Here is a 13,322-nt window from a genome sequence, read left to right as displayed (position 1 = left end):
GTCCATCATTTTAACCATTCTAGTGGATTTTAGTGCTATTTCATTGTGGTTTAAGTTTAAAACACTTTTTTCATGTTTAGTAACCATTTGGTTATTGTCTTCTGTAAGATGCCTACATCAAATTCTGATTGTCTTTTTCTTGCCAATTTGTAGATCTTTATATATCCTGTCATAAATTATAATTATCTTCTATTATATATAATTATATATTATATATTATACATATATATTATATAATTATCTTCTATTCTGTATTTTGTCTTTTCACTGTAAATTACATTTCTGATGAAGAAAAAGTCATAATTTTACTGCAGTCTGATTGATATAGTTTTTTTTCTCAATTTTATGTACCTATTTTCTTTTGTTCTACCACTGAGGAGCAGCCCCAGCCCAATCCACATGTCTTTTTGAAAAGCACTGCTTAGTTTCTAAATACATGGAGGTTTTGCCATTATGTTTTAGTAACTGATGTCTAATTTAATCCTAATGCAGTCAATAAACAATATTCTCAGGCTGGAGTGTAGCTCCACTGAGCATGCACAAGGCATTGGGTTCAATCCCCAGGAAAAAAAAAAGACCCACAAATCCCCCAATATTTTCAATGATTTCAATCCTTGAAATCTGTTAAGGGTTGCTTCATGATCCCTCATGTAGTCTGTTTTAGTACATGTCCCCTATACACGTGAAAAGAATAAATATTTCTGTTGAGTGCAGCATTCTATATATGTCAACAATTTGGGCAAAGTTTTTGCTAATCTTGTGTTTGAAACTCTTATATCTTAACTGATTATTTTTTGTGTTGTTCTATTTGCTACCCAGAGAACAGTGTTAGTCTCCCATCATGATTGTGAGGTATGTCTCCTTTTGTTTTGTCAGATAGTCTTCATTTATTTTGAGAACACGTTTTTAGGGTTTTAGGTTAGTATATATTCCTGATAGAAATTAAAGATCTCTCTTTATGTATAGTAATGTTTTAAGCTGTAAGGCACATTTTGTCTGATATCTGGCTTTCTCTTATTCATTTTTTGAATGCTGTAGATTTTTACATCTTTTTACTTTCTCTCTCTTAATGGAGTTTAATGAAGTTAATTCAGCTATAAAGAAGAATGAAATTATGCCATTTCCAAGAAAATAGAAGTAACTTGAGAGCATTATGTTAAGGGAAATAAGCCAAACTCAGAAAGTTAAGCGTCCTGTGTTTCCTCTCATATGCAGAAGCTAGGGTTAAAAAAAGGAAAAAACAGGTGGGTGGGTAGGGTCTCATAAAAACAGAAGGGAGACTAGTAAAAGGAAGGGAATCAGGAGGAAAGGGAAAAGGTGTTAGAGTCTGTAAACAAGTCTGGATGGCGCCTGGCATATTGCCAGAGGGAGTGGTTTGTGAAGTAACGCCAGCGAGCCATTAAGTGTGGAGATTCCTTATTGGTTGACTGATGTATCTAGTTTATGCTAATTAAGATAAGCTGTGTGGAATGTATAAATACCACTCTGGTCCTACAATAAATGGCTCCCACTCCTGCTGTATCAGTCTACACAAGTTGCTCATCACCCCCCAGTTATTTTGCTGCAGCCAGACTGCGGCAAAAGGTAAGTACTAGGGAATAAAATTGATCAAATTATATTTGTTACATTGTGTGCATGTATAAATATGTACAATGAATCTATTATGTATAATTATAATACATCAAAAAAATAAAAATTGTGGTTATGGAGCTGGGGAATGTAGGTCAGTGGTAGAACACTTGCTGAACATATGTAAAGTCCTGCATTTGATCCCTAGCACTGAAAATTTTAAAAAAGTGTCTAAATTCACATGAAATTCATTTTTTATGTTTAACCATTTTTAAGTTTAGTTCACATTATTGTGCAGCCAGTCTCTAAAATTATTTTAAACATCTTGCAAAACTTAATTTCTACATCCTTTAAAAATGAAAAGAAGTTATTCAGTTGATAAGATTAACATATTAACAATGTAAGGTGTGTCTTAAAATATTTGTAATGCAACAAGGGATGGTCATTCCATGGATAATTTTTAAAGCCCCCAAAGAAATCACTAATGGTATGCTACTTTCTCCACTTTCCTGTACTTTTTGTGTAAGTTTGAAAAGGTTCTTTTATTCTTTTTTTATTTGTTCTAATTAATTATACATGACAGTAGAAAGCATTTTGATACATCATACATAAAATGGAGTACAACTTCTCATTCTTCTGGTTGTACATGATATTGAAAAGATTCTTTTTTTTCTTTTTTTTATTGGTTGTTCAAAACATTACAAAGCTCTTGACATATCATATTTCATACATTAGATTCAAGTGGGTTATGAACTCCCATTTTTACCCCAAATACAGATTGCAGAATCACATCGGTTACACATCCACATTTTTTGAAAAGATTCTTAATAAAAACATTTTAAATTGTCTTTGCTCATTAATGTAATGAACAAATTCAGCTGGATATGGTGATGCACACCTGTAATCTCAGCCACTTGGGAGGCTGAGGCAGGAGGATGTAAGTTTGAGGCTAGCTTGGGAAATTTAGGAGACTCTATCTCAAACCAAAATATTTAAAAAAGGTCTGAGCCCATACGTGCTGGTACACACCTGTAATCCCAGTAACTCAGAAGGCTGAGGCAGAAGGATGGCAAGTTTAAGGGCAGCCTCAGCAACTTATCAAGACCCTGTCTCAGAAAGGGTTGAGTATGTGGCTCAATGAAAAACTGCCTCTGAGTTCAATACCTAGCACCAAAATAAAATAAAATTTAAAAAATGGCCTCTGCAGCATTTGAATTCAGGTGGGAGAAGAGTACATACCGTATTCTAGTGTCTAACAATTCCTTAATCATTGCCACAACTTCATCATCTTCTTCAGAACCTAGAAACAATTGAGTTTTAAAAAAATCAATAGTAGAAATTTAGTATCCATGCAGGTACAAGTATTAAAACAGCATGATTTTAAATTCATGGATCATTAAAAACATAAAACATGTAACTTGGTAATGTGACATAGTTGATTTTGAACAAAAAGAAAGAGAATCATTCATTTGGTTCTCTAAAGAAAAATTAAGTATACTGATCAACTCAACATTTAGTGTCAAGTACACTGAAATACCTTGATCTGCTAATTATGTTAGGGCTTGATTTTTGCGCCAGTAAATTTGAAAACTTTTATCATTCTTGAAAGTAGATCGAAGTAGCTGAGAATATAGATTATCTGAATTTTGAGACAAAAAAAGCATATCTATTTTATAAGTTACATCTTCAGCTTCTTAATTTAGTGATTTTCAAAATTATAATCACACTTAATATAAAAGCCTTTTAGAAATTTCTTTTTTTGTAATTTATTTTTTAGTTTTAGGTGGACACAATATCTTTATTTTTATTTTTATATGGTGCTAAGGATCAAACCCAGTGTTTCATAAATGCCAGGAGAGTACTCTACCACTGAGCCACAACCACAGCCCTAGAAATTTCTGACATTGTATAAATCTGAGTAAAAAGTGGGTTTTTCATTTTGTTTCAATTTTGTTTTTGCTTTATTTTGTAGAGTTATACTAATCTTCATTCATGCCTTTCTATGAGTTTTTCACCTTTGTGAGAGAAATTTAGTTACCCGTGGGAAAGCCAAAAATGCAGATAATCATATTATACTATAACAAACATTAGATTCCTGGAAACTCTATAAATAATAATTAATATTAAATAACATTAACTTTGGGTATTTAAATACAATTAATATTAAATAACATTAACTTTGGGTATTTAAATATATGTTATTTAATATTAATTATTATTTATATTTAAATATCCCAAAATATAAAATTATTATATATATTTAAATACCCCAAAATATAAATACTTTATTTATATATATATATAAATAAAGTTAAAAGTCTCTTTCATCAGCAAACCTAAGTTTCATTCATCATCATCCATTTCACAGTCACTGTCTAGTTTGGTGTAAATTCTTCTAGGACACATTTACATTTATATATGTAAATTGAAACAGGTGAGATCATTCGATATGCATTGCTCTATACTCCCTCTACCACTGAGCTAAATTCCCAGACCTAGGTTTGTACTGTAATTTTGGTAGATGTAGTCAAATCACTCTCAAGTTGATATACACTTTGTATATTTATTCATCAATAACACAGCCAGGAGCTCAAAATGCAGCTCAGTAGTAAAGTGCATGAATGCATGAGGCCCTGGGTTCAACCCCAAGCAAATTAAAACAAAGCCAAAAATGTGGCAGGTCTTCTTTACTTTGTTTATGATGTCTTCTTTTTTTTAGTGCTGGGGATGAAATATAAGTATGAGCTCTACCATTGAGCTACATCCCAGCTACGGTTAGGAAGAAGTTATATGTCATGAATATACATAACAAAGAATTAATGCCCCCCAAATTTTTAAAAATTCTGCTTAAATCAGTATCAAAAAGACATGACTTAGCTGGGCATGGTGGTGCATGCCTGTAATCCCAGTGGCTAAGGAGGCAGAGGCAGGAGGATCACAAGCTTGAAGTCAGCCTCAGCAACCTAATGAGGTCCTAACCAACTTAGTGAGACATTGCCTCAAAATAAAAAAATAAAATAAAAATCATGGGGATGTAGCTAAGTGATAAAGCACACCTGGATTCAATCCTGAGTACCAGGGGAAAAAAAAAAAAAGACATGACTCAAATTTTTAAAACTTGACAAAGTACAAGAAACTTACTGACAAGGAAACTTAGTGCCTAATAAACATATGAAAACCTTCACGCTCAGTATTAATAAAAGAAATATAATTTTATTTATTTATTTGTTTTTAAACATTTATTTTCTAGTTGTAGGTGGACACAAGACCTTTATTTTTTTATTTTTATGTGGCGCTGAGGATTGAACCCAGTGCCTCATGCATGCTAGGTGAGCACTTCCTCTGAGCCACAACTCCAGCTTCAAGAAATATAATTTTAAAAAGATAATACTTTATATTTAACATATTGATTTTAAACAAATGTAGAGCCAGGAGCATAGTTCAGTGGTAGACCATTTGCCTAGCATTTAAGAAGCCTTGGGTTTGATCCCCAGCACCACCACCACAAAAAAAAAAAAAAAAAAAAAAAAAAAAAAGAAGCCATGTGCATGTCAATTAGCATTTATGGTAACAGCAATTCCACTTCTAGGAACATACTCTAAAAAAAACTCTCCAGGACTTGTATAAGGATGCTACTCCAGAAATATTTGTAACAGAAATTAGTACAATTTGTTTGAACATAAGGAACAAGCTAACTATAGTTTATTCACATAATGGAATACTCTCCAGCACTTAAAATGAATAAACTAGAATGATACTTTTTAAAAATGGATTTATTTTAAAAATATTATATTCTATGAAATAGGCAAGTTGTAGTGAACCATAAGTTACTTATAGTTTAGGATCAAAAACCAATACTATAGGGGTTGGGGTTGTGGCTCAGTGGTAGAGGCTTGCCTAGCACGTTCAAGGCTTTGAATTTGATCCTCTGCACCACATATAAAATAAAGGTCTTGTGTCCAACTACAACTAAAAAATAAATATTAAAAACCACCACTAACAACAATACTATATATTTCCTTCAGACTTATGTGTGTTGTAAAAATATAAAAACAAACTATACACACGTATCTGGAAGGAAAAAGAGATAGGAGTCTAAGGGCATTAGCTGTATTTTTATAAATATTTTATTTTAAATGGATCTCAAGCAACAATGGCAAAAAGTTAATATTTGTTTGCTCCTTGGCATTACACACACAAAAAAAGTTAACATTTGTTAAATCTGAATGGAGGATAAAATAGTGACCATTATACTATTTTTTACGAGTACAAAATTTTTACAATTGAAAATTATAGTTTTGTATAATAGATTAAATTAAACACAAAATTTTAAAAATGATGAGTAAAACATATGAAGTTTTGTCCCCTGTAGTATTGGTTGCAGAGCTAAACAAATTAAATGATAAAAATCTGTATTCTTGGGACTGGGGTTGTGGCTCAATGGTAGAATGCTTGCCTAGCATGTGCGAGGCACTGGGTTCAATTCTCAGCACCATGTATAAATAAATAAAATAAAGATCCATCAACATCTTTTAAAATTTTTTAAAAATCTGTATTCTTATCACTTCTGAATCAAGGCAAATGTGAACAAATTATAAAAGTCTAAAAATAGATAAATATTAATTACTCAACATAAGTAATGTTACCTGCTTCTCCTGAAGATGTTTCCTCAGTAACTAGGGGTAAGCCAGATGCAAAGAAGTCCATAATTGTTGCATAAATATCTGGTTTTAGTAAATTCCAGTCTAATTCTTCATTTTCCTATAAACATGTAAAGGAAAATGCTACATTTTCAGCCAAGGGCAAAGACAAATACAGAACACTACCTTGTATCTCTCAAGAATCTTTTCCAATTTACATCCTAAAATATGCAACACTGATTTCTGCAGAATACATATAAGTTCTACCTCTTTAAAGTATTACTTAAGTGACTTTCGGAAGACACAATTTTAAGATATTCCACAATCATTCATATCAAAATTTTAAGTGTGCTTGTACTACATAGGGGATAATGATTAAAATGATTAAAAAGTATTTTTTCATGATATGAAAAGAATTAAAACACTGAATGAATTCTCTATCTTTAAGAGAAAAACATGATATATCTGCTCATCAAATATACAGAACATCTTATGACTACTCAAACATTTCAATTTAAATGTATACTTAAAGAGTATTATAGAAGTGCAATGATGTAACTGTAGAACCATGGCTATCTATTAGAGGACTTGTGGACCACACCTGGTCTGTTCTAGTTTTTTAAAGGAAAGCTCTTAAGGAGAACCTATTAAATGTAGTCTAAACTCTTAGGGTGCTGTTAGCTACAATCTATGCTTGAATACTCTTAAAAATTAAGTCAATATGGGATAAAAAGGATAAAAGGGCTATATTTATTGTGGATTAAGAATCAATTTAGAGACAATAAACAAAAGGTAAAAGACACTGGCTGCTGTGGATATAAAAATAAAATTGGCCAGGTGCAGTAGTGGACACCTATAATCCCAGGGGTTCAGGAGACTGAGACAGGAGGATCACGATTTCAAAGCCAGTCTCAGCAAAATCGAGGTGCTCAGCAACTCAGTGAGACCCGTCTCTAAATAAAATACAAAATAGGGATGCAGATGTGGCTCAGTGGCAGAATGCTTCTGAGTTCAATACCCAGTACCAAAAAAATTTTTTTAAAAAGTGAGATGTCCAGTGGTTGAGAAAATAAACTAGTTCTTGTTTATATTTTAATGAATTATTTGGAAGATAGAAGAGAATGTTCTCACAGATCTTCAGTAAATAATAGGCTGTACTGAGTAGAGAAACATTAGTAATAAAAAGAAAAATATTCTGAAATTATCTGAATAAGAAAAAAAGTAGCATATAAGCTACAAATACACATATACATTCAGAAAAAATAGCAAATGATATGTAAAGAAACTTATTATCAATTACAAATCAGAAAGGGAAACAGGTGATCACTGAAGATACCAGGTAAATGTGTAGTCAATAATGAGAAAGGTATCGGAAGAAAAGAGATCAGGGCCTGGAAATGTACTCAGTGGCAGAATGCTTGCCTAATGTGCATGAAACCCCCTGGAATGTCACTTGAAGATGGTCAAGAAAGGGCTTTCTGGGAATTTAGAATATTTTAAACTGTAGATGAAAACATTTTACAATTGGATATTTGCAAGAATACACATAACCACTAGAATTGCTCCCAAGGAGGAAAATCTCATTTCTCCTAATACACAAATAGCTACAAGAGAATAGTGGACTTAGTATGTTCACCATCAAGGCACATCAAGAACTCAGAATAGAGCCAGGTCCTTGGTGGTGCAACTCTGTAATCCCAGAGACTCAGGAGGCTGAGACAGAAGGAGTTCAAGACCAGCCTTAGAAACTTAGTGAGGCTCTCAGCAACTTAGTGAGACCTGTCTCAAAATAAAAAATAAAAATAGGCTGGGGATGTGGCTCAGTGGTAAAGCATCCCCAGCTTCAATACTGAGTACAAATAAATAAATTAATTAAATAAAATAAAAAAAACAGAGTAATCTTTTCAAATTGCTTAAGGAGAATGTAGCAAATATTTTTAATTTTGACATACTATTAGGTTAAGTGATTCAGTGCAGTATACATACATCAATTACCAGATTTAAAAGGACATGTTGTTCAAATTTCAATATTTAATTTCCTATTAACCTAGTAGACATACTAATGGAATAGCCCTTTCTAGCATGAGTTAGAAAAGGGTAGCAAATTTGGCTTAATTTTGTGATATCTAGAGGTTAATTAAGTGCTACAATTATACAGTCGATTGTTCTATCAAACTCTGAAGTATTACTGAAGGATGGTGGAATTGTACATATGCATACATATATGTAACTTGTTTCATAAATCAACAGAATGAATGAATATATATCACCTTTCAAAGTGGCATTTATATCCTGGCATCTAACAAATGCATGTACAATTTATTTGTTTTTAGATGCAAATTACACAAATGAACAAATTTTTTTATTTTTTAATATCTATTTATTTGCTTCTCTTCCGACTCTACTAATTTAAGATAAGAATTAGTAAAAATAATACCTAGAAGCCTAAATTCTATCTTGCCAAGGCTGAGTCCTGCTATAAGGCAGCTATATAATCTTGGACACTGCATCTAATCTGTTGAGGTTCAAGTTTTCTTTTGAAAAATTGTACATCTGGATTATAATTAGATCTAGACTATACTTAACTTCAATCTGAAAATTCTTTTAAATAATTGAGAAATGTAAGATGTAAACTTCATTTGAAATTTTTTGGGGGGCGGGGGGTGGTTAAGCAGGAGTGCTTAACCACTAAGCCACATCCCTAGCTCTTTTTAAATATTTATTTATTATTATTATTATTATTTGTGTGTGTGTGTGTGTGTGTGTGTGTGTGTGTGTTTTGTTGGGGATTGAACCCAGGATCTTGTGCGTGTAAGGCAAGCACTCTAACAACTGAGCTACATCCCAGTCCTAATTTTTATTTTTGAGACAGGGTCTCATTAAGTTCCTCAGGATCTTGCTAAGTTGCTGAGTCTGGCTTTGAATTTGTGATCTGCCTCCCTCAGCCTCTCCAGCACTGAGATTACAGGCATGTGCCACTGTACCCAGCTCATTTGAGATTTTTAATAATAGGATGTGTAAAACACATTAAGAATGGGAATTATGGAGAGGGGAATCAGCTCAGAAAAGACTAAAAGTACTTCAAATCTTATTTAAAATAACCCTACATAAATCTTATTTTATATACCTTTGTGACAGTAATGAAATCTGGTCCAAAGAAGACACTTTTTACTCCTTCAATTCTAAATAATTGCCTGTGAATACAGAAAAGAGAGAGAGAGATAATATTCAATTAGGAAAAAAGTTAATCATATTCAAAAGTAGAGAAAAGTAAAAGAACCTCCATGTACTTTTCACCAGTTTCAATAATTATCAACTCATGTCCAATTTTGTTTCATTTTCTATTCTTTAATCCAACAATTTCACACCTTTTATACAAGAAAAATGAAAACATATGCTCTACGAATACTTGTATGTGAATCTTTATAGCACCTTTATTTATAATAGCCTCTCCCAAAAAGTCTGAAAATGTCCATCAACAACTGGTGAATGAATAAAAAGGACTGTGGTTTATCCATATAATGTAGTACTACCTGACAATAAAGACTAATGAATGTACTACTGCTATATACAAAAATGAGAATGGCTTTAAAAGCCTTCCAGAAGTAAGATATACTACTGTTTGAATCAGTCTACTCACTCATTCAGCAAATATTTGGACATCCCTAAATGACATGTACTGTATGCAGCACTAGGGAGATAATGATGAGCAAGACAAACTGGCCTGTCCTCAGAAGATTACATTCTAGCAGTCAGCAAAAACATTTCCTACTGAAACAACAGAGAACACTAGTGGGTTTTTTTGTTTTTTTTTTTAAAGAGAGAGAAAGGTTTTTTTTTTAATATTTATTTTTCAGTTTTCGGTGGACACACATCTTTATTTTATTTTTTTAATGTGGTGCTGAGGATCGAACCCAGTGCCCCCGCGCATGCCAGGTGAGCGCGTTACCGCTTGAGCCACAACCCCAGCCCACAAGATTTGTTTTACTTGACTGAAGATAAATTCTGTGAATCCAGGAAACAGGCTATTTTCTTTTTTGTGGCCTTTGCACAAGCTAGGCAAGTGCTCTTCCATTGACCTATCTATACCTTTAGACCTTTACATTTTTTTTTAATATTTATTTATTTTTTTTAGGTGTAGATGGACACAACACAATGCCTTTATTTTTATGTGGTGCTGAGGATCCAACCCGTGTCCTGCCCATGCTAGGGGAGTGCTCTACTGCTGAGTCACAATCCCAGCCCAAACCTTTGCATTTTTTAAATACAAAATATGTGAACTCATTCTTTTTTTTTTTTTAAGACTCCTGGGCTGGTGATCACAAGGCCCTGTTTTGTATTCTTTATTCTCTTGTTGGGTGTTGTAGTCACTGGTTACAAGTCCTAATTTGAAGAGAAGGAAAATAAAACTGACCTCTGAGAAATCAGCTAGCAAAATAATAGAGTAGGATCAAGAAATCAATCATGAGTAAGTGAAGAATTTTAGAATTATTGAAAATGCAATTAAAAGGTGATCTTGAGGGTGGGCTCAATGGCAATCACAGCCTGGTAAATGAAAATCTTGTAAGTTATCATGTGACCTTGTCTAGGAATAGACTGTGATCACAGAGAGGAAGAGCTGAGTGGAGTACAGACAAGGTGACCTTGAGAAGGAAGACTTGGGAGCGGGTGTCTCAGCAATATGCAGAATTCATTCTCAATATAAACATTTCAAACAACACATATAAAGTTAAAATGCCTCTCAACCACATCTCCCAAATTCCATTATCATTTTGGGTATGTATTTTTCCTAACCTTTCTGTCAATGCATTTGTTATTTTGTGGGTTTTTTATTTTAACTTTAATATACATTTATACACATGTACATTATTCCACTGTACTCATGTTCTACAACTTGCTTTCTTCCCTTAATAATATGTTTATCTTAAGGGTCTTTTTGTGAAAATAAATATGGATCTTCCTCCTCCTTTTTAAAATTTATTTTTTAGTTATAACTGGACACAATATCTTTATTTATTTATTTATTTTTTGTTTAATTCTTAAGTTTTAGGTGGACACAATATCTTTATTTTACATTTATGTGGTGCTGAGGATCAAACCCAGTGCCTCATGCATGCTAGGCGAGCACTCTACTACTGAGCCACAACCCCAGCCCACAATATCTTTATTTTATTTTATTTTTATGTGGTGCTGAGGATTGAACGCAGTTAGGCAAGCACTCTAACTCTAACCCATGTTAGGCAAGCACTCTACCTCTGAGCCACAACCCCTTCTTCCTTTTTAATATGTACAGACTATAAAAAAAGTTTACCTAGTTTTTCCTAATGATGAATATTTAGGCTGTTTCCAAATTATCACCATTACCAACAAGGCTACACATACCTTGTGTACAAGTATGGATGTTCTCTAAGGTAGGGTTTTTCAAACCCAGCAGTGAACGTGAAATCAATTATGTAGTGATTGGGATTTTGTTATTTTATATAATAAAATAAAACAAAATATTCTGGGTACAAAGGTATTCATTTGGAACCCCAACAACTCAAGATGCTGAGGTAGGAAAATTGCAAGTTTCAAGATAGCCTAGGCTACCTTGTCTCAAAAAATTAGGGGGAAAAAAAAGGAAAAAGGGCTGGGGATGTAGGATGGTGGTAGAGCATTCCTAGATTCAATCCCCAGTACCACAAAATAAATAGATAAAATAAAATTTTAAAAGGAAATATAAAAATATATTGCCTATTATAAAATTTAAAAAGTAAAAATTATCCCATAAAAAATTCCATCACACACACATACACACACAACAGACACATACAGGTGTATGTACTGCTTCATAATGTAAAATATTTCTAACTGTGCCTTACATCAAAAAAAGAAAATGTGAAAATTACATGTTCTAATGTATATTCTGAGAAGTGGTATGCTTGAGTCAAAGGAAAGTAAATATTTATTAACTGGAAATTAAAAAAACTATTTCTGAGCTTTATCTCTAACTGGCTAAATTAAACATATAAAATGATTATAAAGCTTTACTTTCCAAATATTCTTGGCAATCAGTGTCAGAATTAAGTTATCAAAAATTTTACCTGCGGTGGGTTGTACCTCAGTGAGGTGTGCGTAGTACGCACAAAGGCCCTGGGTTCAACATCCAGCACCAAGGAAAATATTTCCAACTGTTAATAACTGACTCTACTATTTCTTTTTTTGTTAATTAATATTTTTTTAGCTGTCATTGGATCTTTTATTTATTTATATGTGGTGCTGAGGATTGATCCAGAGTCTCACACATGCCAGGTAAGCACTGTACCATTCAGCCACAACCCCAGCCCATTCTAATATTTCTTTTTTTTTTTAATATTTTATTTACATTTTAGTTTTCGGCGGACACAACACCTTTGTTTGTATGTGGTGCTGAGGATTGAACCCGGGCTGCACCCATGCCAGGCAAGTGCGCTACCGCTTGAGCCACATCCCCAGCCCCTAATATTTCTTATTATAACTAATCTATCTAGCTATCAGTTCAAAAGAGGATCATTCTAACAATTTTGTCATTTGTGTTATTATCTCTGACAACATATTTAAACATGTTCTTTTTATGAATTTTAAAATAATCCCTACTGACTACTTTTAAAAATCATGTCATATCTGGTAACTACAATCATTTATAATTTCTAGTGAATCATTTTAGAACTACTTCATCTTGTAACATGTAGAAATTCGCAAGTTTTATGAATAAAATAAGCAAGTTTTCATTATTCTTAAAAATCAGAGTTTTAGGGCTTGGCACAGAGGTGCAGTGACTTGGGAGGTTGAAGCAGGAGTATCACAGGTTCAAAGCCAGTTTCAGCAACTTATTGAGGCCCTAAGCAACTTAGAAAGACCCTGCCTCAAAATTTAAAAAAAATTATCAAAGGACTGAGGATGTGGCTCAGTGGAGAATCGCCCTTGGTTTCAATTTTTAGTTTCAAAAAAACAAAAAAACAAAAAAGAAAAAAATCAGTTTTAAAGATTTGGAATTGAAATTTACCATAATTATCAATTAGGGGGGATTTTTTTCTTATGTAAAAATATGAATTTTCAATTATTGATGCTACAGAGCTGTAGCATAAAATATAT

At 32.9% G+C, this 13,322-nt stretch overlaps 1 protein-coding gene across 4 annotated transcripts in view; it reads right to left on the bottom strand.

The window, feature by feature from the left end:
• The window catches only part of Nfu1 (NFU1 iron-sulfur cluster scaffold), a 33,367-nt gene that overhangs the window by 10,418 nt on the left and 9,627 nt on the right, over positions 1 to 13,322 (bottom strand). For all 4 annotated transcript variants that reach the window (XR_002483603.3, XM_021724321.3, XM_005322103.5 and 1 more), the window contains exons 4-6: positions 9,337 to 9,403; positions 6,216 to 6,330; positions 2,809 to 2,869 (exon numbers count right to left, since the gene is read on the bottom strand). Coding sequence is in view for 3 of the 4 variants with exons in the window: in XM_021724321.3 (XP_021579996.1) it covers positions 2,809 to 2,869; positions 6,216 to 6,330; positions 9,337 to 9,403 (243 nt within the window). In the remaining variant the exon portion in view is untranslated. The remainder of the gene's footprint in view (positions 1 to 2,808; positions 2,870 to 6,215; positions 6,331 to 9,336; positions 9,404 to 13,322) is intronic.

This window comes from Ictidomys tridecemlineatus, chromosome 12 (genome assembly GCF_052094955.1).
Source record: "Ictidomys tridecemlineatus isolate mIctTri1 chromosome 12, mIctTri1.hap1, whole genome shotgun sequence".
Classification (NCBI taxonomy): domain Eukaryota; kingdom Metazoa; phylum Chordata; class Mammalia; order Rodentia; family Sciuridae; genus Ictidomys; species Ictidomys tridecemlineatus.
Note: the sequence above shows the minus strand (reverse complement) of the source record. Positions and strands in the feature narration are given on the sequence as shown.